The sequence below is a fragment of the Tachyglossus aculeatus genome, chromosome 17 (genome assembly GCF_015852505.1).
Source record: "Tachyglossus aculeatus isolate mTacAcu1 chromosome 17, mTacAcu1.pri, whole genome shotgun sequence".
NCBI classification, from domain to species: Eukaryota; Metazoa; Chordata; class Mammalia; order Monotremata; family Tachyglossidae; genus Tachyglossus; species Tachyglossus aculeatus.
Window position 1 is genome coordinate 52793030 of NC_052082.1, and position 26046 is coordinate 52819075.

The window sequence follows — 26046 nt, forward strand, 5'->3', positions numbered from 1 at the left end:
ATTGATGAAGATACCTGGGATAGGAAGTGGGTTGGGAGGGGAGGGGGGATGGGAAGGCTAGTGGGTGGACAAGTTCATTAAAACGCCACTAAAGGAGGAAGAACACAAGGACAGAGAATCTCTGCAAGACAAGAGTATGGTTGTCTGCCCGGAGCTGGAATGAATAAGATAAGATTCTCCCTTTCAGCTCGGGGATTCTAGAATTCAGGGCAAAAGAACAAGCAGGAATCTGAATCAGAGTAAAGTTTCCACTGGGTGAGAAATGCAGGCTTTTAATAACCTACCTAGGGCCAAATGGCTAGCTCTACCAAACCCTCGTTACGGGATGTAAAGTGGCCAGGCAGGAAAGTTGTTAATTCGGTGGTTGTGGACCCAAACCCTGCCCCTCTACAGCAGGGTTACAGCAAATGTTGTAACTGTGTCCAACCTGATTAGCTTGTATCTACCCCACCACTTAATACAGCGCCTGGCACAAAGTTGGAGCTTAACGAATACCAATAAAAGTAACAACAATAATTATGCCCTTGTGGAGGATTCAGAGGGAACAATAGTGACTGCTGCAGAAGCCTAGTATTTAGTTTCATAGTAGAAAACTATGGTTTGCCTAATGGCAAGAAAAACAGTTCATTCATAATTCAGGACGGTGCCTGTTTCGGAGGGTGGTTGTGAGGGTAGGAGGGGAAATTTTAAAGATTAACTATTGAGATGTTCGAAAGCACACGAGGCAGAATAAGTACTGAACAGTCCCTTCTCTCTTCATCCCCCACTACACCATGGGAGAACAAAGATCCAATTTAAGGGACTGCACATTTCACACCAGTAGATACACATTCCTACCAGTGTTGAGCCCATCTGTCGAATTCACTGCAGTAAAACTGAAACAAATTAACCCACGAGGTATCCAGGCCCCCGGGGCCATTGGCACCTTCCCGATCGGAACCCCGGAGGGTCTGCCCTGGCCAAGCACTATGCCAGTCCCGGAAAGGAGGGGACAGAAATCGGGTGTTGGGTGGCAACGAGCGCCTCTCTCTCCTGACCCTTCTGCCCCGACTCTGGTTCCATCTGCGGCGTCTCGTGACAGTTGGGTTCAGCAGGAAACTTGAAAATATCTGGCCGACACGCACGGCCAAGACTGCGGTGACTCTTGGGGCGATGCCACCTCCTGATCTAGGGCGCAACACCGGGGTTCTGTGGTCACTCTGGCTACCCAGGGTTGCATCGCTACCCGCCTCCTCGCAACCCAACGGCACTATCGGCAGTTCCCCAGCCAAAGGTCTCAGGGTCTCGGTCCAAGGCCCGCCCGCCTTCGCGGGCCAGGGTCTCCACCCGGCCCCAGGGCTACTTCCAGCTCCTCCTACTAATCGTAAGTGCCCCTGGTTACAGGTACGGTGGGTTGGGGAGACACCCCTGACTGAGATCCAGGAAAGCCTGGAAGGCCCAAGGTTGCCCCCAACAAGTAGCAAAGAAGGGTAAAGGAGGAGCTAGGCGTCCATGCACACACGTGAGTATACACCCACCCACTCACCCACCCGGCACTCATGACCCTGGGAGACCCTCCTACACTAAATTAACCTTCCAAAGATCCAATGGCAATTCCCAAGTAGCAGCGTGGCCCAGTGGATACAGCAAGGGTCTGCGAGTCAGAAGGCCCTGGGTTCTAAATCCTAGCTCCGTTTGTTCGCTGTGTAATCTTGGGTCGTGTCTCTGTGCCTCCGTTTCCTCATCTGTAAAATGGCAATTAAGACTGGGAGGCCCAAGTGAGACACGGACTGTGTCCGACCTGATTAGTTTAACCACCCCGGCCCTTAGGACAGTGTCTGACACGTGGTAAACGCTTAATACCACTAAAAAAAAATAAATTCCCAATTCAGAGCCCAGGACCAACAGCGCTCTGTCTCCTGTGACTGCAGTAAATTATCCCCTAGACCGCTTCCTCCTCAAGAGTGGGGACTGGGTCCTTTACTGCTACGTACACTCTCATGCGCTTAGTACGGTGCTCTGCAAATGGTAGGGGTTATCTGGCTGAGTACCTCTGCAGTGATCACAGCCTGCTTGCGTGCAAGGCAGCCCGGCCAAAGCCAGTCCCCACCACGGCTCAAGGGAAGCCCACCAAACCCAAACCGGGGGTGCCATTTGGTTATGTTGGGTTCTTCTCCTTGAAGGGTGTGGCTCCAACTGTCAAAGCCGGGGGCTTTGTGAAATTCCGAGTCGCGACACTACCTTCCCAACAGACCCTCTCACCTCTTCCGCTTCTACCGCGCCAAGGAGGGTTCCAGGATAAGCTCCCTAAAATGACAGGAACTCCCCGAACTTGGCCACTGCCGCATCCCTGCTCAGCCCCTAGGTGCCAAGTCCAAGGGACAACCCCTTCAGAGCAGGGGCAGGGGGCAGACAGCAAGGGGACCACTTTGGGGTAGGGCAGCCCGCAGAGGCCGGCTAAAGGGGGCTGCGGGTGGGAGAGGGGGACAAGCAGTGAACCGGGTGGACCAGTGGTGATTGGAAGACTGTCAGGGAGGTCTGGCCTTCACTGGGATCCCACCCACCCATTAGGGAAGCATCAAGACCCCAACCAGGCACGGACAGTAGCACGACGACAACCCCCTGACCCACCCGACAGTGAAGTAGGTAAGGCTGGGCCTTTTAGAGGAGGTTTTAGTAAATGACACACGCTTTTTGGAAACTAAATTACAGTACACAACAGGATGATTATAGGGATGAGACGACCCACCACTCAGAAGCCTAGGAAGTTGGCCGAGGGCACAAAAGCAATCCCCATCTTCCTACTAGAGGCCTAGAAAGGTCATTCTCCTGCCTCCAGGGAGCACCATATTTAAGTCTTCCCATACACGGAGCAAGTGAACCCCTCTTCCAGAGACAGAAAAAAAAAGGAAAAGCTGATGTTTTAAAGGAAACCTAAAGAGGCCATGTTGGACAGTTTTCTCCACCCTCTGCCAAGGATACTTAAATGGACTCTTCTATCACTCTTCCCCAAGAGACTTTTGGTGTGCACGTGGAGCCAGGGGTGGGGACAGAGCGATTCCACTCCCTCCTTGGCTTCCTCTAGACACGGAGAAAAGCAGAAGGGGATCGACAGGGAAAACGTGTGTGTTGGGGGAAGATCTCACATCCTTTTGGCCTTGAGGATACTGCTCCCTGGGCTCATTAACAAGACCCTGGAAAACAGGCAACTTTCAGACTGTCCACTAAAGGATGAGCAATGAACTCCTCTGTAACTTCAGAGAGGTTCAGAACAACCAAGAGAGGGGACAGCAGTAATGACCCGCAAATACACACCACCAGTTCAGTCAGACGTACTAGATGGAAAATGAGGGGATATGGAAGAAGGAAGCAGCACGACCACAGCTCCAACTGCAAATCCCGCTTGGCCAGACCGTACCCGCGAACCAAGTCCTTGAAATGAGAAGACAGCTGCACTCCCTTCTCTGCTTTGGAAAGCTGGAAAACGGTATTGGGAGGGTCCTGAGATTTGAAACCACAATACCACGGAGCCAAAGAGGGGCTGTATACCACCGGGCCGTCCGCTCACTTCTCCATGCTGCCAAGTGAGAATCACAGCGCCATTCGTTACAAAAAGCACTAGGTTGGCTGGCCCTTTGACTTGGTGCCCAGGCGGCCTAGGAGCTGGGGATCTAGAACCAGCTCACAGAGCCCCAAAGAAACCAGGATTTGGAGAAGGGAGAACTAAGATGAGTTAAAAATACCCCCGTTACCCTGGTGACACTAGTCAGTGTGGAAGGAACTGAGGGCCCAGTTGTTTTTTTTAGCTTATCTGAAACTGTGGGGTGAGGGGACTGGTGACAAATTCCGCATTTCACCCACTTATCACTCAGGATCCTGCCGGGCTCCCACAAGAACAAGCATTTTTTCAGTTCTCCCTCTTTTTGTCGGTTGTCCAACATCAGACCCATTCTAAAATGGAAAAGCTCGTGGAGACGGGCGGCTCAGAGGCCCGCGCTTCCACGCCCAGCCCGAACCTCGTCCCTGCGGACAATGAAAAAGCCACTCTCTAGCTCACAGGCCAGACTGATGTGTAGGAGTTCAAGAACTCAGCACCTGTTGCAGATAACGGCTACATCGCACCCATCCTGACTCAAAAGACTTTCCAGGTATGATCAAACACACCTCCCTATCACGCTTGGGTCGGCAAGGATCAAGGATGAGTTCCACGTTAGAGATGAAGAAACGGAAATACAAGTCACAGAGAGGGGATTGGGTACCCGATCCAGAACCCCCGACCCATGAGTTTTGCTCACAGAAGTAGTGCGGTTTAGTGGAAAGAGCCCAGGCTTGGGAGTCAGAGGGGGTGGGTTCTAATCCCGGCTCCGCCACTCGTCTGCTGCGTGGCCCTGGGCAAGCCACTTCTCTGTGCCTCAGTTACCTCATCTGTAAAATGAGGATTTAATCTGGGAGCCCCACGTAGGACAACTTGATTACCCTGTATCTACCCCAGCACTTAGATCAGCGCTTGCATATAGTAAGCGCTTAACAAATACTATCATCATCAATCGTATTGAGCGCTTACTATGTGCACAGCACTGTACTAAGCTCTTGGGAAGTACAAATTGGCAACATATAGAGACAGTCCCTACCCAACAGTGGGCTCACAGTCTAAAAGGCTCAGTATTATTTTGGCAATCTCTCTGCCTCGGTGGGCCCCTGCTCTCCCCCTCTACCCAAAAGGGTTTCAAAGGCCCTAGACCGGATTGTTAGCGCCGCTAAAAAGAATCGATCTTCATATTCGGCCAGGGGACTGCGTCTCGGAATAATGAGGACTTGGCAGGGGGACGAGGGGAATCTACCAAGCTATCAACTAGAGTGGGAATGTCGACTTCCAAACCTGACTTCTACTAGCCGATGTGGCTCTAAGGAAAAGCTTCTCCAGCCCGGCGAGCTGGGGCCGGTGTGGCCGAGCCCGGCCGCCAACGGGGCCTGACGCCGGAGGTCAGGGAGCCACGGGGAGATGAATCCTCTCCGGGCCTGCTCGAGGGCCAAAGCGTTTAGGGAAAAATAGGCACGGAGGGTGGGGTGGCAGAGGATGGGGTGACAGGGGAAGGGGACGGAGTTGGACGAGGATGGGGTGGCAGGGGACGAGGGTGGAAGGGGATGAGGGCTCAGAAACAGCACTGAGAGAAGCAGCGTGGCTCAGTGGAAAGAGCATGGGCTTTGGAGTCAGAGGTCATGTGTTCAAATCCTCCCTCTGCCAACTGTCAGCTGTGTCATATTGGGCAAGTCACTTCACTTCTCTGTGCCTCAGTTCCCTCATCTGGAAAACGGGGATGAAGACTGTGAACCCCCCCTGGGACAACCTGATCTTGCAACCTCCTCAGCGCTTAGAACAGTGCTTTGCATGTAGCAGGCGCTTAATAAATGCCATTGTTATTATTATGGGGGTGGCAGGGGGCGGGGTGACAGGGGATGTGGCTCAGTGGAAAGAGCCCGGCCTTTGGAGTCGGAGGTCATGGGTTCAAATCCCGGCTTCGCCAATTGTCAGCTGTGTGACTTTGGGCAAGTCACTTCACTTCTCTGGGCCTCGGTTCCCTCGTGGGAATTAAGACTGTCAGCCCCCCGTGGGGCAACCTGATCGCTTGGTAGCCTCCCCAGCGCTTAAAATGGTGCTTTGCACCTAGTAAGCGTTTAATAAATTTCATCATCATCATCATTATTATTATAAGGGGAGGGGAGTGTCAGGGGATAGGGTGGCACAGGATGGGGAAGGGGGTGGCAGGCCCCTCAGGGAGAAGGAGCCTGAAAGTGGATGATGACATCAGGCGAACGATGGCATTTATTAATCAATCAGTCGTATTTATTGAGCGCCTACTGTGTGCAGGGCACTGTACTAAGCGCTTGGGAAGCCCAAGTCGGCAATATCTAGAGACAGTCCCTACCCAACAGTGGGCTCACAGCCTAAAAGGGGGAGACAGAGAACAAAACCAACCATACTAACAAAATAAAATAAACAGAATAGATATGTACAAGTAAAATAAAGTGTAATAAATGCGTACAAACATATATACAGGTGATGTGGGGAAGGGAAGGAGGTAAGATGGGGGGATGGAGAGGGGGAGGAGGGGGAGAGGCTCAGTGTGGGAAGGCCTCCTGGAGGAGGTGAGCTCTCAGTAGGGCCTTGAAGGGAGGAAGAGAGCCAGCTTGGCAGATGGGCAGAGGGAGGGCATTCCAGGCCCGGGGGTCGATCGTCATCATCATCAATCGTATTTATTGAGCGCTTACTATGTGCAGAGCAGTGTACTGAGCGCTTGGGAAGTACAAATTGGCAACATCTAGAGACAGTCCCTACCCAACAGTGGGCTCACAGTCTAAAAGGGGGAGATGGAGAACAAAACCAAACATACCAACAGAATAAAATAAATAGAATAGATGGCGGGACAGGCGAGAACGAGGCCCTGTATTAAGCGCTTACTATGTGCAAAGCACCGTTCTAAGCGCTGGGGAGGTTACCAGGCGGTCCCATTTTCCAGATGAGGGAACTGAGGCCCAGAGAGGGGTGAAGTGGCTCGCCCCAAGCCACCCAGCTGGCAGTCATCATCATCATCATCATCATCAACCGTATTTATGGAGCGCTTACTAAGTGCAGAGCACTGGACTGAGTGCTTGGGACGCCCCCTCATCATCCCCCCATCTTACCTCCTTCCCTTCCCCACAGCACCTGTATATATGTATGTATGTTTGTACATATTTATTACTCTATTTATTTATTTTACATGTACATATCTATTCTATTTATTTTATTTTGTTAGTATGTTTGGTTTTGTCCTCTGTCTCCCCCTCCTAGACTGTGAGCCCAATGTTGGGTAGGGACTGTCTCTAGATGTTGCCAACTTGTATTTCCCAAGCGCTTAGTACAGTGCTCTGAGCACAGTAAGCGCTCAATAAATACGATTGATGATGATGATGACGGTTTTGTTCTCTGTCTCCCCCTTTTAGACTGTGAGCCCACTGTTGGGTAGGGACCGTCTCTAGATGTTGCCAATTTGTACTTCCCAAGCGCTCAGTCCAGTGCTCTGCACATAGTAAGCGCTCAATAAATACGATTGATGATGATGATGGCGATGGGTTTGTCCTCTGTCTCCCCCTTTTAGACTGTGAGCCCAATGTTGGGTAGGGACCGTCTCTAGATGTTGCCAATTTGTACTTCCCAAGCGCTTAGCCCAGTGCTCTGCACATAGTAAGCGCTCAATAAATACGATTGATGATGATGATGATGGTTTTGTCCTCTGTCTCCCCCTTTTAGACTGTGAGCCCACTGCTGGGTAGGGACGGTCTCTATAGGTTGCCAACTTGGACTTCCCAAGTGCTTAGTCCAGTGCTCCGCACATAGTAAGTGCTCAATAAATACGACTGATGATGATGATGGTTTTGTCCTCTGTCTCCCCCTTTTAGACTGTGAGCCCGCTGTTGGGTAGGGACTGTCTCTAGATGTTGCCAACTTGTACTTCCCAAGAGCTTAGCGCAGTGCTCTGCACATAGTAACCGCTCAATAAATACGGCTAATTGATTGATACAGAGACAGTCCCTACCCAACAGTGGGCTCACAGTCTAGAAGGGGGAGACAGAGAAGAAAACCAAACCTACTAACAAAATAAAATAAATAGAATAAATAGGTACATACTCATTACTCTATTTTACTTGCACATATCTATTCTATTTATTTTATTTTGTTAGTATGTTTGGTTTTGTCGTCTGTCTCCCCCTTCTAGACTGTGAGCCTGCTGTTGGGTAGGGACTGTCTCTAGATGTTGCCAACTTGTACTTCCCAAGAGCTTAGTGCAGTGCTCTGCACATAGTAAGCGCTCAATAAATACGATTGATGATGATGATGATGATGGTTTTGTCCTCTGTCTCCCCCTTTTAGACTGTGAGCCCAATGTTGGGTAGGGATTGTCTCTATATGTTGCCAGCTTGGACTTCCCAAGCGCTTAGCCCAGTGCTCTGCACACAGTAAGCGCTCAATAAATACGATTGATGATGATGATGATGGTTTTGTCCTCTGTCTCCCCCTTTTAGACTGTGAGCCCACTGTCGGGTAGGGACTGTCTCTAGATGTTGTCAACTTGGACTTCCCAAGCGCTTAGTCCAGTGCTCTGCACATAGTAAGCGCTCAATAAATACGATTGATGATGATGATGGTTTTGTCCTCTGTCTCCCCCTCCTAGACTGTGAGCCCAATGTTGGGTAGGGACTGTCTCTAGATGTTGCCAACTTGTACTTCCCAAGCGCTTAGCGCAGTGCTCTGCACATAGTAAGCGCTCAATAAATACGATTGATGATGATGATGATGACTTTGTCCTCTGTCTCCCCCTCCTAGACTGTGAGCCCAATGTTGGGTAGGGACTGTCTCTAGATGTTGCCAACTTGTACTTCCCAAGCGCTTAGTCCAGTGCTTTGCACACAGTAAGCGCTCAATAAATACGATTGATGATGATGGTTTTGTCCTCCGTCTCCCGCTTTTAGACTGTGAGCCCGCTGTCGGGTAGGGACTGCATATGTTGCCAACTTGGACTTCCCAAGCGCTTAGCGCAGTGCTCTGCACATAGTAAGCGCTCCATAAAAATGATTGATTGATGCAAATCGGCTCCCTCTAGAGACGGTGGGCGGGGCGGGGATTTGGGCCCGTGACCTCTGCCCCCCCCGCCCCCCCCCCCCCCGGTCCGGTCCGATCCGGCGCGATCCGGCGCGATCCGGCTCACCGGGCGGCGGCTGGGCGGGCGAGGGGGCGGGCGGGCGCGGGCCGCTGCTGTTGATGATGTAGTGCGAGACGCGCGAGTTCTCCGAGACGCTGAGCACATAGTCCCCGGGGCTGGTGCTGGAGTCCCGCACCAGGAACACCCCGTGCCGCTGCCCCTGCAGCAGGGCCACCGCCTCCTGACGGCTCAGGCGGCCCCAGTACCAGCTGCTCCGCTCCTCCGCGTCGAAGTGCCCCGCCATGGCCGTCGCCTCAGCCCGTCTCCTCCTCAGCCCGTCTTCTCCTCCTCAGGCCGCTCCGCCCGCGGACACGCTGGGCCCCCCTCCGCGCCCGGCAGCGCCCGAAATGGCGGCGGCCGAGGCCTTCCACACCGGAAGTGACGTGGCGCGGGGGAGCCGCCATCGGGAGGAGGTCGGGTCGGGCCGGGCGGAGGGCGCATGCGGGCGGCGGGAGGTAGCCCTTCCACACCGGAAGTGACGTAGAGAGGGGGAGCCGCCATCGGGAGGAGGTCGGGTCGGGCCGGGCGGAGGGCGCATGCGGGCGGCGGGAGGTAGCCCTTCCACACCGGAAGTGACGTAGAGAGGGGGAGCCGCCATCGGGAGGAGGTCGGGTCGGGCCGGGTGGAGGGCGCATGCGGGCGGCGGGCGGTCGCCCTTCCTCACCGGAAGTGACGTCACCCGGGGACCGCCGTGGGGAAGAGGGCGGGCCGGACCCAGTGCGCATGCGGGCGGCGGGAGGTCGCCCTGGCGGCCCCTGCCGGCCCGCGGACGCTACGGCAGCCCTCGGGCCACGCCCCCCTCCCTCCACCCCTTCCTCATTCATTCATTCATTCATTCATTCATTCATTCATTCATTCAATCGGATTGATTGAGCGCTCACTGGGTGCAGAGCACTGGACTAAGCGCTTGGGAAGGGCAAGTTGGCAACATATAGAGACGGCGGTCCCTAATCAATCAATCGTATTTATTGAGCGCTTACTGGGTGCAGAGCACTGGACTAAGCGCTTGGGAAGGACAAGTTGGCAACATCTAGAGACGCGGGTCCCTAATCAATCAATCGCATTTATTGAGCGCTTACTGGGTGCAGAGCACTGGACTAAGCGCTTGGGAAGGACAAGTTGGCAACATCTAGAGACGCGGGTCCCTAATCAATCAATCGCATTTATTGAGCGCTTACTGGGTGCAGAGCACTGGACTAAGCGCTTGGGAAGGACAAGGTGGCAACATATAGAGACGGCGGTCCCTAATCAATCAATCGTATTTATTGAGCGCTTACTGGGTGCAGAGCACTGGACTAAGCGCTTGGGAAGTACAGGTTGGCAACATCTAGAGACGGTCATCATCATCATCAGTCGTATTTATTGAGCGCTTACTGTGTGCAGAGCACTGGACTAAGCGCTTGGGAAGTACAAGTTGGCAATATCTAGAGACGGTCCCTACCCCAACAGTGGGCTCACAGTCTAAAAGGGGGAGACAGAGAACAAAACCAAGCATATTAACAAAATAAAATAAATAGAATAGATATGTACAAGTAAAATAAATAAATAGAGTAATAAATCTGTACAAACATATATACATATACACAGGTGCTGTGGGGAAGGGAAGGAGGTAAGATGGGGGGATGGAGAGGGGGACGGGGGGGAGTCCCTACCCAACAGCGGGCTCACAGTCTAGAAGGGGGAGACAGAGAACAAAACAAAACATATTAACAAAATAAAATAAATAGAATAAATATGTACAAGTAAAATAAATAGAGTAATAAATAATAGTAATACTAATAATGGCATTTATGAAGCGCTTACTATGTGCAAAGCACTAAATACGTACAAATATATTCATTCATTCATTCAATCGCATTTATTGAGCGCTCACTATGTGCAGAGCACTGGACTAAGCGCTTGGGAAGTACAAGCTGGCAACGTATAGAGACTGTCCCTTCCCAACAGTGGGCTCACAGTCTGGAAGGGGGAGACAGACAACGAAACAAAACATATTAACAAAATAAAATAAGTATGTACAAGTAAAATAAATAGAGTAATAAGTACGTGCAAATATATTCATTCATTCAATCGTATTTATTGAGCGCTCACTGTGTGCAGAGCACTGGACTAAGCGCTTGGGAAGTACAAGCTGCTAACATATAGAGACGGTCCCTACCCAACAGTGGGCTCACAGTCTAGAAGGGGGAGAAAGACAACGAAACAAAACATATTAACAAAATAAAATAAATATGTACAAGTAAAATAAATAGAGTAATAAATACGTACAAATATATTCATTCATTCATTCAATCATATTTATTGAGCACTCACTGTGTGCAGAGCACAGGACTAAGCGCTTGGGAAGTACAAGCTGGCAACCTCCAGAGACGGTCCCTACCCAACAGTGGGCTCACAATCTAGACGGGGGGAGACAGAGAACAAAACCAAACATATTAACAAAATAAAATAAATAAAATAAATATGTACAAGTAAAATAAATACAGTAATAAATACGTACAAATATATTCATTCATTCATTCAATCGTATTTATCGAGCGCTCACTGTGTGCAGAGCACTGGACTAAGCGCTTGGGAAGTACAAGTTGGTAACATATAGAGACGGCGGTCCCTACCCAACACCGGGCTCACAGTCTAGAAGGGGGAGACAGACAACAAAACAAAACATATTAACAAAATAAAATAAATAGAATAAATATGTACAAGTAAAATAGAGTAATAAATAATAATAATAATAATGATGGCATTTATTAAGCGCTTATTAGGTGCAAAGCACTAAATACGTACAAATATATTAATTCATTCAATTGCGTTTATTGAGCGCTCACTGTGTGCAGAGCACTGGACTAAGCGCTTGGGAAGTACAAGTTGGTAACATATAGAGACGGTCCCTTCCCAACAGTGGGCTCACAGTCTAGAAGGGGGAGACGGACAACAAAACAAAACATATTAACAAAATAAAATAAATATGTACAAGTAAAATAAATTGAGTAATAAATACATAAATATATTCATTCATTCATTCAATCGTATTTATTGAGCGCTTACTGTATGCAGAGCACTGGACTAAGCGCTTGGGAAGTACAAGCTGGTAACATATAGAGACAGTCCCTACCCAACAGTGGGCTCACAGTCTAGAAGGGGGAGACAAGAGAACAAAACCAAACATATTAACAAAATAAAATAAATACATACATGTAAAATAAATAGAGCAATAAATATGTACAAATATATTCATTCATTCATTCAATCGTATTTATTGAGCGCTTACTGTGTGCAGAGCACTGGACTAAGCGCTTGGGAAGTACAAGTTGGCAACATATAGATACGGTCCCTACCCAACAGTGGGCTCACAGGCTAGGAGGGGGAGACAGACAACAAAACAAAACATATTAACAAAATAAAATAAATAGAATAAATATGTACAAGTAAAACAAATAGAGTAATAAATACGTACAAATATATATACATATATACAGGTGCTGTGGGGAGAGGAAGGAGGTAAGGCAGAGGGGAGGGGGAGGAGGGGGAGAGGAAGGAGGGAGCTCAGTCTGGGAAGGCCTCCTGGAGGAGGTGAGCTCTCAGTAGGGCTTTGAAGGGAGGAAGAGAGCTAGCATTCAATAATAATGACATTTATTAAGCGCTTACTATGTGCAAAGCACGGTTCTAAGCGCCAGGGAGGTTACAAGGTGAACAGGTGGTGTACTTCCCAAGCGCTTAGTACAGTGCTCTGCACATAGTAAGCGCTCAATAAATACGATTGATGATGATGATGATGGGGGGCTCACAGTCTTAATCCCCCCGTGGGACTAGATGATCCTTGGCATGGCTCAGTGGAAAGAGCCCGGGCTTTGGAGTCAGTGGTCATGGGTTCAGATCGCGGCTCTGCCAATCGTCAGCTGTGTGACTTTGGGCAAGTCACTTTACTTCTCTGGGCCTCAGTTCCCTCATCTGGAAAATGGGGATTGACTGTGAGCCCCCCGTGGGACAATCTGATCACCTTGTAGCCTCCCCAGCGCTTAGAACAGTGCTTTGCACATAGTAAGCGCTTAATAAACGCCATCATTATTATTATTATAATCCCCATTTTCCAGGTGAGGTAACTGAGGCCCAGAGAAGTGAAGCGACTTGCCCCAAACCACACAGCTGACAAGTGGCGGAGCCGAAATTGGAACCCATGACCTGTGACTCCAAAGCCCGTGCTCTTTCCACCGAACCGCGCTGCTGTGTGACCTTGAGTGAGTCATTTAACTTCTCTGTTCAGTGACTCAGTCACCTCCTTTGCAAAATGGGGATTAAGAGTGTGAGCCCCGTGTAGGAGAGGGACTGTGTCCCACCTGATCATCATCATCATCATCAATCGTATTTATTGAGCACCTACTATGTGCAGAGCACTGTACTAAGCGCTTGGGAAGTACAAATTGGCAACATACAGAGACAGTCCCTACCCAACAGTGGGCTCACAGTCTAAAAGGGGCTCTAAAATGAATTTAGAGATGAATTTAGGGATGAATTTGAATCTACTCCAATACTTGGAACAGTGCTTCACACATAGTATGTGCTTAACAAGAACTATTATCATTATGATTATGATGATGATGATGATGATGATGCAAATCTCACCAGAGCACTGGACTGAGCGCTTGGCAAGTACAAATTCATTCATTCAGCTGTATTTATTGAGCGCTTACTGTGTGCAGAGCACAGCGTGGCTCAGTGGAAAAGAGCCCGGGCTTTGGAGTCAGAGGTCATGGGTTCAAATCCCGGCTCCGCCACTTGTCAGCTGTGTGACTTTGGGCAAGTCACTTCTCTGGGCCTCAGTTATCTCATCTGTAAAATGGGGATTGAGACTGTGAGCCCCACGTGACACAACCTGTTCACCTTGTAATCTCCCCAGCGCTTAGAACAGTGCTTTGCACATAGTGAGCGCTTAATAAACGCCATCATTATTATTATACTAAGCGCTTGGGAAGTACATATCGGCAACAGATAGAGACGGTTCCTACCCAACAATGGGCTCACAGTCTAGAAGGGGGAGACAGACAACAAGACAAATCAAGCGCTTAGTACAGTGCTCTGCACACAGTAAGCGCTCAATAAATACGATTGAACGAAAGTAGACAAATCATCGACAGATAGAGATGGTCCCCACCCAACGACGGGCTCGCAGTCTAGAAGACGGTCTAGAATCAAGACCGAGGGGATTTGTTAAGCGCTTACTATGTGCCAAGCACTGTTCTGAGTGCTGGAGTAGACACAAGCTAATCAGGTTGTCCCACGTGGGGCTCGCAAAAGAGAAGCAGCATGGCTCAGTGGAGAGAGCCCGGCCTTGGGAGTCAGAGGTCATGGGTTCTAATCCCGCCTCTGCCACTTCATCATCATCATCATCAATCGTATTTATTGAGCGCTTACTGTGTGCAGAGCACTGGACTAAGCGCTTGGGAAGTACAAGTTGGCAACATATAGAGACAGTCATCATCATCATCAGTCGTATTTATTGAGCGCTTACTGTGTGCAGAGCACTGTACTAAGCACTTGGGAAGTACAAGTTGGCAACATATAGAGACAGTCACCATCATCATCAATCGTATTTATTGAGCGCTCACTGTGTGCAGAGCACTGTATTAAGCACTTGGGAAGTACAAGTTGGCAACATATAGAGACAGTCATCATCATCATCAGTCGTATTTATTGAGCGCTTACTGTGTGCAGAGCACTGTACTAAGCGCTTGGGAAGCCCAAGTTGGCAACATCTAGAGACAGTCCCTACCCAACAGTGGGCTCACAGTCTAAAAGGGGGAGACAGAGAACAAAACCAAACAGACTAACAAAATAAAATAAATAGAATAGATATGTACAAGTAAAATAGAGTAACAAATATCATCATCATCATCAATCGTATTTATTGAGCGCTTACTATGTGCAGAGCACTGTACTAAGCGCTTGGGAAGTACAAATTGGCAACATATAGAGACAGTCCCTACCCAACAGTGGGCTCACAGTCTAAAAGGGGGAGACAGAGAACAAAACCAAACATACTAACAAAATAAAATAGAATAGATATGTACAACTAAAATAGAGTAACAAATATGTACAAACATATTTACGTATAAACAGGTGCTGTGGGGAAGGGAAGGAGGTAAGATGGGGGGATGGAGAGGGCTGTGGGACTTTGGGCCTCAGTGACCTCATCTGTAAAATGGGGGTTAAGACTGTGGGACAACCTGATGACCTTGTATCTCCCCCAGCGCTTAGAACAGTGGTTGGCACATAGTAAGCATCTAATAAATGCCATTATTATTAACCCCCGTTTTACAGATGAGGGAACTGAGGCACAGAGAAGTTAACTGACATGCCCAAAGTCACACAGAGGACAAGTGATTGGGCCAGGATCAGAACCAACGACCTCTGACTCCTAAACCCAAGCTCTTTCCACTAAGCCACGTGGCTAATGCTGATTGAGAGCTCACCTCCTCCAGGAGGCCTTCCCAGACTGAGCCCCTTCCTTCCTCTCCCCCTCGTCCCCCCCTCCATCCCCCATCTTACCTCCTTCCCTTCCCCACAGCACCTGTATATATGTATATATGTTTGTACAGATTTATTACTCTATTTATTTATTTATTTATTTATTTGACTTGTACATATCTATTCTATTTATCTTATTTTGTTAGTATGTTTGGTTTTGTTCTCTGTCTCCCCCTTTTAGACTGTGAGCCCACTGCTGGGTAGGGACTGTCTCTATGTTACCAACTTGTACTTCCCAAGCGCTTAGTACAGTGCTCTGCACACAGTAAGCGCTCAATAAATACGATTGATGATGATGATGATGATGATGATTGATCCCACCGGCAGGAAGGGGGATGGAGTGGGAGAAAGGCAGGCAGAGTGACCTGCTGGATTAGAGCCCAGGCCTGGGAGCCAGAAAGACCTGGCTTCTCATCCCCACTCCCCTCTCTGCCCTGGTATGGGACCTTGGGCAAGTCACTTCACTTCTCTGAGCCTCAGTTACCTCATCTGTAAAATGGGAGTTAATAATAATAATAATAATTATGGTGCTTGTTAAGAGTTTACTATGTGTCGGGCACTGTACTAAGCACTGGGGTGGTTATAAGCAAACTGGGTTGGACACAACCCCTGTCCCACCTGGGGCTGTCTTGAGCCCCATTTTACAGATGATGTAATTGAGGTACAAAGAAGTAAAATTTGGCTCCCTTCAAAGCCCTACTAGGAGCTCACCTCCTCCAGGAGGCCTTCCCAGACTGAGCCCCCTCCTTCCTCTTCCCCTCCTCCCCATCTCCCCCGCCTTACTTCCTTCCCCTACCCAGAGCACCTGTATATATGTATATATGTGTGTACGTATTTATTACTCGATGTATTTTATTTGTCCATATTTATTCTATTAATTTTATTTTGTCAATATGTTTTGTTGTCTGTCTCCCCCTTCTAGGCTGTAAGCCCGTTGTTGGATAGGGACCATCTCTATGTGTTGCCAACTTGTACTTCCCAAGCGCTTAGTCCAGTGCTCTGCACACAGTAAGCGCTCAATAAATACGATTGAATGAATGAATGAATGAAAGTAAAGTGCCTTGCCCAAGATCACACAGCAGATAGGTGGCAGAGGCAGGATTAGAACCCATGACCTTCTGACTTACAGGCCTGTGCTTTATCCACTATGCCACGCTGCTTCTCCAGGCATGCTGGCAGGAGTTTAGACTGTGAGTCCCGTGCGGGACAGGGACTATGTCCACCTGATTATCTTGTGTCTACCCCAGTGTCTAGAATAGTGCCTGATACATTCGTAGTAAGCACTTATCAAATACCATTTTTTTTTTAAAAAAGGGGCCAGTTTCAGAGCACAGAGTTGGGGGTTGGGCGACGGGATAAGTTGGGGTCTAAATGTGGGTTCAAGTGGTGCCTGGTAGATGGTTGGTGTCCAATGCTGGGCTGAAGGATGCCCAAAGTGGCTCGAACACCAGAGAGCTTCCTCACGCGGCCTCTCCCTTCCCCCACGGCTCCCAGCCCCTGAGTTTCCACACACCAAATACCGAATGTCAAAGGTTAAACCCAGAAGTGTAGCAACTCTGAATGCCAAACCCCAGCACCAATTTAACACTGCCTCTCCCCTCTTGCCCTGAGTAGGAGTAGCACTGGCACGGCTCTGACCAGCCCAAGCCACCCCGGGGTGGGTAAGTTGGCCCTTCTGCCCGCTTTCCAGACTACAACCTCCCTGCCCGCCTCGCCCCTCCTGACCTTCTCTACTTCCCCTACCTTGGTCACTCTGCTGCAGGAAGAGACGTGGAGTCAGACATTTGCAAATCCCAATGGCTTTATTGATTGATTGACTGAGAGGCAGAGGTTTGTCAGCACATCTGTGCCGGCGGCCGAGGGGGGACCCCACGTGAGGGGTGGCAAAGAGATCCAAGAGGGAGCCCTTTGCCCCCTTAGCCCATGGCCCCCTCCTGCTCGCTGAACTTTGGCTCCTCCCCTAGGGTGGTTCCTCTACCCCCTTGTTAGGAAGGTAGACGTCGCGTGTGTGGTCTGACACCTGTCCCCCCCAACGATGCCTGATACCCAGGATCAGACTGTCCCGGGAAAGGAGGGCTCAGGATCCACCTGGGAAGGAAAGATGGGGCCCAGGCCACATCCAGAACCAGTCGAGAGGGTCCCAAACCCTCCTCACCTGACCCCACCCCTACCTTCTCCCCTCTAAAGCACCAGGCTAGGACACCAAGCCCGAGGAGGCTCAGGGGGTGCCATTCACAGGGAGGGAATTTCGGACCAGGGCGGTCTCGGAAGGGTCAGCGCAACCCCCTCCCCCGAAGTGTTGAGGAAAGGGAAATCCTTTTAGTGTTAGCCAGACCATCCTTGGGGTTCTTGATGGAGGAAAAAAGAAATCTGACCTGTCCCTCCCCTTTCCACTCCGCTTCCACCCCTCATCCCCCAGTTCCTCTGAGCTGCTGCCTCTTTGGACAGTCTGAGTCGGTGGGGGCTGGAGGAGGGGAGGACGGGGAGTCGGGGAAGGGTCAGTCGCTGTCTGAGGGAATTTTAGGGAAGGGGAGAAAGGGAGCCAGAAAAGGGGGGTGGGGATCCCAGGATCCCATTAAGGCAGAGAGAGGGGCAGGACAAGCGTGGATCCTCGTGTGCGCCTTTAGTCTGGGCGTGTACACACGGGTGTGTGTTTGTGTGTGTGTATGCGGGGCCAGTCCCAGGTGGGGAGGGGCCGGGAGGGTGGCCATCTGCACAGCAGGAAAGGGTCCCTTCGGTGGGGCAGGGGGCACGGCCCCACAAGCCGAGCTACAAGGGGGCGTTGGCGAGGGCAAAGACCCCCGGCCCACCCGCCGCCCCCCTGTTGGCGGGGACGGGTCGCCGTCTCAGGAACAGGAAATGGCTTTTAAAAATATCCTCATACAAAGTCACCAAAAAGTCTCGGAGAAAAACCCCTTCCAAAATGGTTCCTTGGCATGGGAATGGGGCACAGGAGCCGGCTTAGTAGACTCGCTGCCCTGGCAACGCAGCATCCACCCTTCCTCCCGGTGCCCACGCTGGACCCCTTTCCCCCCCACCGCTCTGCCCAGGGGCTCTGCCCGCCGTCCCGCCCTCTCCCCGTCCCCTGCTCCAGCCAGCGTGCAGGGCTGGGGCTGAGGGGGTCCCATCGGGTTGGGGAGGAGGGGAGGAGGGGCGGGAGGAGGACAGAGCCCCGCCCTGCCCCTTCAGAAACATGGCGATGCTGTGATTTCTTGGTTGGAAGCGCGAAGTCTTTGGTAACTTTCAGGGGAGCGAGCAAAGCAGCAGCAGGGTGGGTGGGGGCCAGGGGTCCGGCAAGGACCACGAGCCACAGAGGTCATCATCGGGAATTCAGGCGAGGAGCAACCTGTGAGGGAGGCAGAGGGGCCTCAGCGGGAAGGCGCCGGGGGCCTGCACGAGGGGGCAGAGCCGGCTGTGGGGCTGGAGCCCGGACTGCCCGGTGGCCTGCCCGGCAGCGTCCCCACCCATCGCCCGCACCACTCACCACGGCCAAGTGCCCATTTTTGGCCTTAGCGATGAGCAGCTCGGAGCCCGGAGTGAAGTCAATGATGCCGTCCCGGCCTGGTCCTCCGGCAAACGAGATGCTGGGGGGACGGGACGAAGGGAAGGGGTGGGAGACAGGCGGTCACATCCGTCCGATGGCTCCTGGGGAGGAGCTCCCCCGCCTTCCCACAGTCCCTCCCCCCGTTACCTTCCTGCAACCCCTTCTGAAGGCTCCACTTCCTGACCCCGGTGACGCCGATCGCCGCCCCCCTCACCTGCCCTGGTTGATGTTGATGCTGTTGACCTTGTCCGCGCTCAGGGCCGTCTTGGTCAGCGTTTCGATCACATGGTCGCTCTGCAGCACCACGTCCCCCTGCAATCACCGGAGTGAGGTGTCGGCCTCCCCCTCCCTCAGGGGGTCCCTCCACCAAAGCTACTCCGAGGTTCACCCCCAATCCCAGGGGGCAGTTCTGATGGCATGGAGACTCCGGGGACAACCGTTCCCGGGGAGAGGGATACAAGGAGAGACAACACCCCCACCAACTCATCCCGACGGTCTGGCCTGGGAGGGGGAAGGGAGCGAGGGATACGGCCGGTCCGACAGAGGGAAGAGGGGTAGGTGGAGGGGGTGTCCTATGTCGGGGAAGGAGAGTTGGGGAGCTGTTGCTGAGAGGGCTGTTGTGTCCAGGGAGTCTGGACAGGTGGACATGGGCAGGGGGGTGTCTGGGAGGCTGCTGGAGGCAGGAGCAGGTGGGTGTGGGCGTCCCGTGGAGGGCCGCTGGGAGCAAGGAGTGGGGACAGGCGGCCATCCCGGCAGGAGGATCGGAATTGGAACGGTATTGATCGGGGATTCTGGGGACGGTGGGAGGGTGGGGGGAGGGGGCACCTTCTGTTTGTTGTCCTCCCGCTGCACATGGAGGACAAAGAGGCTGTCACTGAGGCTGCTGACCGAGATTCCTGGAGGAGGAGGAGGAGGAGGAGGAGGAAGGGCCAGTGAGCCCAGGCTCCCCCGCAGGGCCACAGGCTGGGAGAAAGAAAGGAAGGAGCCCCCAGCAACTCTAGGCAAGGGTAGAGGGGGGACTCCAGTTCCCTTGGCAGCCAGGGGTGCAACAACCCATATACCACCCCACAGCCCCGACTCTGCCCCCTGAGTCCCCTCCCCCGGGTGTCTCGTCTCCCAGGACCCCTCACCCGTCAGATTGGCATAATCAATCCGCTGCTTGACTTTGGCCTCCTCCACGATGACCACAGCGCTCGTGGTCAGTAGCAGCTGCCTGGCCCGAGGTTTGTAGCCCTTGCGGTCGTACTTGACCACAGGAACCGCATACTGGGGGGCAGAGAGCAGTTTCAGGACCGTCCCGAGGTGGGGGACAGGCTCAGATTCTTCTCCTCACCCACTTCCCTGACCCCCGAAATCCTGCCGTCTAACGGCAGGAGCCCTGGGACCGCTTCTATCCCGAAACCCCTAACCTTGGCCTCGGGCCGCCCGCTGACAGTCAGTTGGTCAGATGGCCTGAGGTCAGACGGATGGCTGGTCAGTATCGGTCAGCCCGTCATTCGGTCAGTCAGAGTCATTCAGTGAGTCAGACAATCAGGATCTCTCCAGGGTCGAAAGTTTTCCAGGGCAGATACACCCAGGCCTGGGTCTCCCCCTCCCACCGCCCCAACTAAATGTCCTCTGCAGACTAAAGAGCCTCATCTCGAGCAAGCCCCAAGGGTTAGGTCCCTAATCAAGTAAAAAAAACCTGGCTGCGGAGGAGAGATAAATTAAACTGGAGCGGGAGAGGCCAGGTCTGCCGGGGCCACTATGTGGGGGGTGGGAATGGGGGGTTGGGGGGGCTCTAAGAGGGAGCAGGAGTCCGGGAGCCTCACCTGGATGGGCTCGCTGCCCAGGACCTGGAGGACTTTGGCATTGATTTCCTCAGAGCCTGAAACAGACACAGGAGTAGGGGAGAGTGTTGGGGAGAGGGGGGAGGGTCAGGGGTCAGGTGGGGAGAGGGAAAGGGCAGGGGAGAAGCCAATGGAGGAAGCGGACTGGGCCCCTCACCGAGACGAGTGCTGATGAAGAGGCGGGGGACGCTCTGTGGGTAGTTATCTTTCTTGCCCTTGAAGATCTCACTGGCCACGGCCTTCTGCTGCAGCTGGGGGATGGGGGAGCGGGGGGAGGAAACAGCCGGGTAGCTGGGGAGGACTCTCACGGCTCCACGGATCCTCCCCCGTACCCCGAACCCCTCCAGGTCCCAAATGTCCTTGAGCGGTCCAACGCCCACCCCCGGCCCGACCCCCAGAAGTTGAGGCGGTTTCTCCCTCCGACTCCGCAGAGAGAAGTGACGGGAGGGGAGATGAGGGAGTCTGTGGAGCAGTCACTGAAGTCAGCTGGGGGCCCTGTTTGGGCCTTGCAGCCCAAGGCCGGAGGAACAAGGTCATGGGGGGGGCGGAGGTAGGGCTGGAGAATGGGCGGGGCTGGCGAGAGGGCAGGACCATGGAGGATGGGGTGCAGGGAGGGCAGTGTCGGGGAGGGGGACACCCCACCTGCTGTTTCCATTCGGGGTTGATGCTCCGGCAGTATCGCCACACCATGTTCCGCATGCACAGCTCCCGCAGCTGCTCCGACGCCTGGGGGTCAGGGGTTGGGGGTCAGAGTGCCAGGGACGCAGCAGGGCGGCACTGCCATACCCCACCTCTCCCCTGGTCTGAATGAGCCTGGCTGGCAGCTATCGGCAGCACCAGGAAGCCCCTGCCCATACCTCCTCCTCTCCGTGGGGGCCATCTCCCTCCATGCCCTGGGGGTCTCCCCTGCCCCTGGCCTCTCCCGAGCTGCTGTCTCTCCCCCCTGCTCCCCCCGACAACCCCCGGCTACTGTTCCTTGGGGTCACCTCACGGAGGGCCGGGGGCGGCGTGGGCCAGGTCTTGTCCAGAACGCTTTGGGGCAGCTGTCGTCGCAGGTTCAACAAGAAAGAGCAGCGCACGTGGTCCAGGAAAAAGGCATTCTCGGGGCAGCGTGGGGCCCGGCGGAGGGTGAAGCCACGGATGAACCTGGGGCCATGGTGTTGGGAGAGGAGGCAGCCCGGGGTCAGCGCAGGACGACACTGAGGACGGGGAATCCCAGCTGACCCCCCCCACCACCCCCCACTCATCCTGCTCCGACCCTCTCTCTGGGCAGGGGAGAAAGAGGACAGGCAGACGGGGGCAGGGGGACTCACTGCCGAATGACGGTAGCTGCCCACTTCCTCTTGGCGGCTTTCCTGCGGCCGAGGGTCCCACGCCACCACGCCTGGATGCAGATGGCTGTGGAGTCCACGCCTCAGTTTACCCTCGACTCTCGCCTCGTTTCCCCTCCCTCTGACCTGCCCGCCCCCACGAACTGGCCCTTCCCTCTGGCATCACCCTCCCTTGGCCCCTTCTCTGGTCAAGTCCCCAGCCCCCAGAGACCCCTCCATCCAGACCCACTTCCCCTCCCCGGCCCTGCCCTTCCCACCTCCCCTCGCCCCCTCCCCCATACCTGCATGCTTCACACGCAAAAATTTCTGCCGCCAGTGGTAGCCCTTCCATGTGGCCTGGATCTTGGTGGCTGCAGGGTGGGGGAGAAAACAGGACCCCCAGTCAGGACGGACCCCAAGCCCAAGGAAGGACCCCAGGAGTCAGGAGGATGGATCCCTCGTGGCTCACCCAGACTCTGCTTCCGAATCTCCAGGGCATCCTCCGTGGCAAACAGATTCTTGGGGAAGCGGATGAAAATCTTGGTCCTAGAAGGGGGCGGGATTGGGGTAAGGCTCAGTCAGGCGGGGCAGTCGGGGTTGGGGGATGAGGAAGATCCGCCCCCCTCCCCAGGTCTAAGGGTCACTCACTTGCCCATCTTGTATTCCTCGGGCTTGTAGCCCAGGTGCTTGACGAGCATGGCCACCCCGTCCTGAGGTCGCCCATCCCACGTTGGCCACGTCTCCGGACACAGGGACTTGTACCTGGGAAGGGAGAAGACATCATTTCTGACCGAAAATTCCCAGTTGTCAGACTCCTCCAGCCAACTCCCCCTAACCCCTTCTCTCTCTCTCTCTCTCACACACACCCCACACCCCCTATCTGGTCATCGCGGCCTGGCCTCCGTGCCGCTCCTCAGCGTCCTCCACCACGGCCGAGGAACTCCCTGTCTGCTCCTGGCCTGCTCTAGGTGCCAGGCACACCACCTCCCTAGGAACCCGTTCCCCTTCACACCGGTGATTCAGGAGACCCTAACCCTTCCTGCCTTCTACCATCCTGGCGGGAAAGAGAACAGCACCTACAGGGAGAGGCCTCCTTAAAACTTCAGGAAGACGAGTCGCTGAGGTAGCCGCAGTTGTGGCTTCAGGTAAGCTGTGGACTCTGGAACTCAGGGAGCCTCAAATTCTGCTCCTCCAGCTACAGCTTCCTGCTCGTTTTTGTTTTGCATTTGATGCCGTTTCTCATGCTGTTTTTAATGTTTTATTGTTTCATTGCTCCTGATGTGCCTGCCTCGGTCCTCTGCCCCACTTACATTCATAGATTGGAAGCCCTCCGAGGAACAGGGTCCGCATCTAATTCCCATTTGTATACACTCTCCCAATGCTTACTACAGTGTTCTGCACACAGTAAGCACTGATAAACACTACTACTTACCCACCCACCTCTTCCCTGCATCCCGGCTGCCTTGAGTTTGTGCTGGTAAGAAAAGCCCGTCAGCTTTTCCTTCAGCTCCACTTCCCTTGCCCCCCACAACTACCCCCTCCCCACAACTCCTCCGCAGCCCCCGCCCCGGCCCCCACCCTGCCCACCTCTGCAGGAAGGTCTCGTATTTTCGCCGATATGCAAAGCCAGCTCTCCGCACCCGCAGGTTCTCAATCAGCCCCAGGTACTTCACCTGGTGCCGAATGAGCACTTCATCAAAGCGGCCTGGAGGGAGAGGGGTGGTCAGATAGGCCGAAGGAGCCAACCACAAAGGTGGGAAGGGGAATGGCTGGGATCCCCGGGGACCAGGGAGGGGAGCGGCTGGGATCTCAGGGGACTGGGCAGGGGAGCGGCTGGGGTCGCGGGGGGGACCGGGGAGGGGAGCTGCTGGTTGGGATCTCAGAGCTGTAGGGAGGGGAGCAGCTAGGATCCTGGGGGTATGGGGAGGGAGTAGCTTGGATCCCAGAGGTCCCACCTGGCTGCTTGGCATCATTGGGCTTGATGCAGCGGATGTAGGCTGGCTCCTTGGACATGAGAATCTCCATGAGCTGGAACAGACTCGCCTTGAACTGGGTTGCGGCCTAGACACAGTCAGGGTGTCAGAGGGGGTCATTCGGGGGGGATATGGGGGAAGACGAGGGGGGAATGGAGGGGATATTTGTGGGGGTATTTTGGGAGGGCTATGTCAGAAAGTAGCAGGGGGTGAGGGGGGCCACTAAGGAGGCCCCAAGGCCCAAGGGGTGCCGGGGCACTCTCAGGAGCAGCAGGATGTCGGAGGGACAGAGAGAGACTTGAACTCACCCCTCGGTCCTGGCCCCACCACCATGCACCCCCACCCCCTTCACAGGCCCACGCTCAACTCCCACCTCCCCGCCTCCATACCGTCTCCGGCCGCTTCTTGTCGGTGAGCTCGCTCCTGTCGAAACACTGGCTGAGAATGGGGCTCTCAGAGCTGCACATGGTCTGGAGTGGGGCGGGAGTCAGAAAATTTGGGGTGTGGGGGGGGGCTGGAGGTTCCCACTGAGCGTGCTCCACCCACTCGCCCGGGTCTGGGGCTGAGGACCGATCACTCACCTCCTTCAGATTGCGGAAGAGGAGGTCATTGTTTTTATCCAGGAACCCTGACGGGGAGAAGGGGACAGAAAAACATTTGATGAGGGGAGGTCTCTTGGCTTCCTGCCCGTCCGCCTGGTCTGGGGACAGAGGGACCCGGGGGCGGTGGGCCCGGAGGGGCAGAGGGGGGCAGGGCACCTGCAGCCAGGAGGGGCCGGGTGAGTGGGCGGCTATCCGGAAATGGGTGACCCCTCCCCCTAGACCGACTCACCGGTCACGCTGTAGGTCACCTCCCCGGCATAGTGCAGCAGGCGGAATTCTCCTCGCTCCAGGGACTTCCGCGTCCGCTGGTCGGCCAACTTGTGCCTGGGTGAGTTCAAGAGAGGGCAGAGTCACGGGAGAGGGGGCCAGGCACATCATCGCAATTCCTGCCGTCCCTCTCTTCATACCCTTTTATTCCCCCTCTCTGTAATTTATTTTCAAGGCTGTCTCCCCCTGCTCGACTGTAAGCTCCTCCAAGGCAGGGATCACATCTACTAGTTCTACTGTATTCTCCCCCCAGTGTTTTTAATAAAGTGCTCTATCCGCCGTAGGTACCCAATAAATACGACTGATCAGTCGATTGATTAAATCAGACAAGAAAGGGCTCCTGGAGGCCAGTGGGGGTCTGAGGGGGTGGGGGGCTGCCTCTGTCCAGCTTCCCAGAGGTGATCCGGTTGGTTCCGGAGCTCTGAGCCCGGTACTGACAGGGGGCGGCTAGAGGGAGGGAAGGAGCGCTGGTCCGGAGAGGTGGGGAGCAGGTGGGGAGCCTGGCGTCCGGGCCCACTTACGTCAGGAAGTGTGGATGGTGCTTCACCGTCTCCTCCAGCTTCTCCAGGAACGTCAGGTCTGTGGCATCCCCAGGGCGCAGGCATTCTTCATCCTGGGTCGGGAGAGGGGAGGCATGTGGTGGGGGGACATTCCTCACCCTGGGAGGGAGGTGGATCTGGAAGTGTGGGGACCCCCACAGGGAGACGGGCAGGGGACAGAATGGATTGGGACAGAGCAGACTCTTCTTTTGCTGGGGGAGGGCCAGTTTACACTGAAGCCGGGGGTGGGGAAGGAAGGGGACCTGCAGGGGTTAGGGGTGGGAGTGTTGTCGGGGGGGTCCACAGGAAGGGTCTCTGACTCACCAGGATGGCAATGATGCCTTTGAACTTCTCCTCCACCAGGTCACAGATGATCTTGTTGTTGAAATACTGAACCGGCTCCCACTGCGTTTCCGGGAGAGACTCGCATCAGCCCAGCCAGGACCCGGCCGATCCGGAGGCCAGGAGATCCCGAGAGATGGAGACGCGATGGGACCCGGCGGAGGGACGCCCAAGGACGTGGGGAGATGGAGGTCACGTGACAAAGAGCCAGACTGCTCCTACCACTGAAGCGTTCACTCTCCTGCTGTGTGACCTTGAGCTAGTCATTTCACTTTTCTGGGCTTCAGTTTCCTCGACGTAAAATGGGGATTCACTCCCTGTTCTCCCTCCTACTTAGGCTATGAGCCCCACGTGTGACAAGGACTGCGTCCAACGTGATTAACTTGTCTCTACCC

The 26046-nt window shown here is 53.8% G+C and overlaps 2 protein-coding genes across 5 annotated transcripts in view; both read right to left on the bottom strand.

The window, feature by feature from the left end:
* Positions 1-9053, bottom strand: part of CRK (CRK proto-oncogene, adaptor protein) — a 34526-nt gene extending 25473 nt beyond the window's left edge. For both annotated transcript variants that reach the window (XM_038759060.1, XM_038759061.1), the window contains exon 1: positions 8727-9053. In XM_038759060.1, coding sequence (XP_038614988.1) covers positions 8727-8964 — 238 coding nt within the window. In that variant the 5' untranslated portion in view covers positions 8965-9053. The remainder of the gene's footprint in view (positions 1-8726) is intronic.
* Positions 9054-17028: 7975 nt separating this feature from the next.
* The window catches only part of MYO1C (myosin IC), a 40409-nt gene continuing 31391 nt past the window's right edge, over positions 17029-26046 (bottom strand). For all 3 annotated transcript variants that reach the window (XM_038758952.1, XM_038758954.1, XM_038758953.1), the window contains exons 13-32: positions 25634-25714; positions 25292-25383; positions 24733-24827; positions 24483-24529; positions 24291-24371; positions 23884-23989; positions 23516-23633; positions 22577-22690; positions 22398-22474; positions 22231-22299; positions 21932-22016; positions 21605-21764; positions 21261-21344; positions 20776-20869; positions 20601-20656; positions 19920-20055; positions 19615-19685; positions 19004-19101; positions 18730-18829; positions 17029-18591 (exon numbers count right to left, since the gene is read on the bottom strand). In XM_038758952.1, the coding sequence (XP_038614880.1) occupies positions 18565-18591; positions 18730-18829; positions 19004-19101; positions 19615-19685; positions 19920-20055; positions 20601-20656; positions 20776-20869; positions 21261-21344; positions 21605-21764; positions 21932-22016; positions 22231-22299; positions 22398-22474; positions 22577-22690; positions 23516-23633; positions 23884-23989; positions 24291-24371; positions 24483-24529; positions 24733-24827; positions 25292-25383; positions 25634-25714 (1791 nt within the window). In that variant the 3' untranslated portion in view covers positions 17029-18564. The remainder of the gene's footprint in view (positions 18592-18729; positions 18830-19003; positions 19102-19614; positions 19686-19919; positions 20056-20600; positions 20657-20775; positions 20870-21260; positions 21345-21604; positions 21765-21931; positions 22017-22230; positions 22300-22397; positions 22475-22576; positions 22691-23515; positions 23634-23883; positions 23990-24290; positions 24372-24482; positions 24530-24732; positions 24828-25291; positions 25384-25633; positions 25715-26046) is intronic.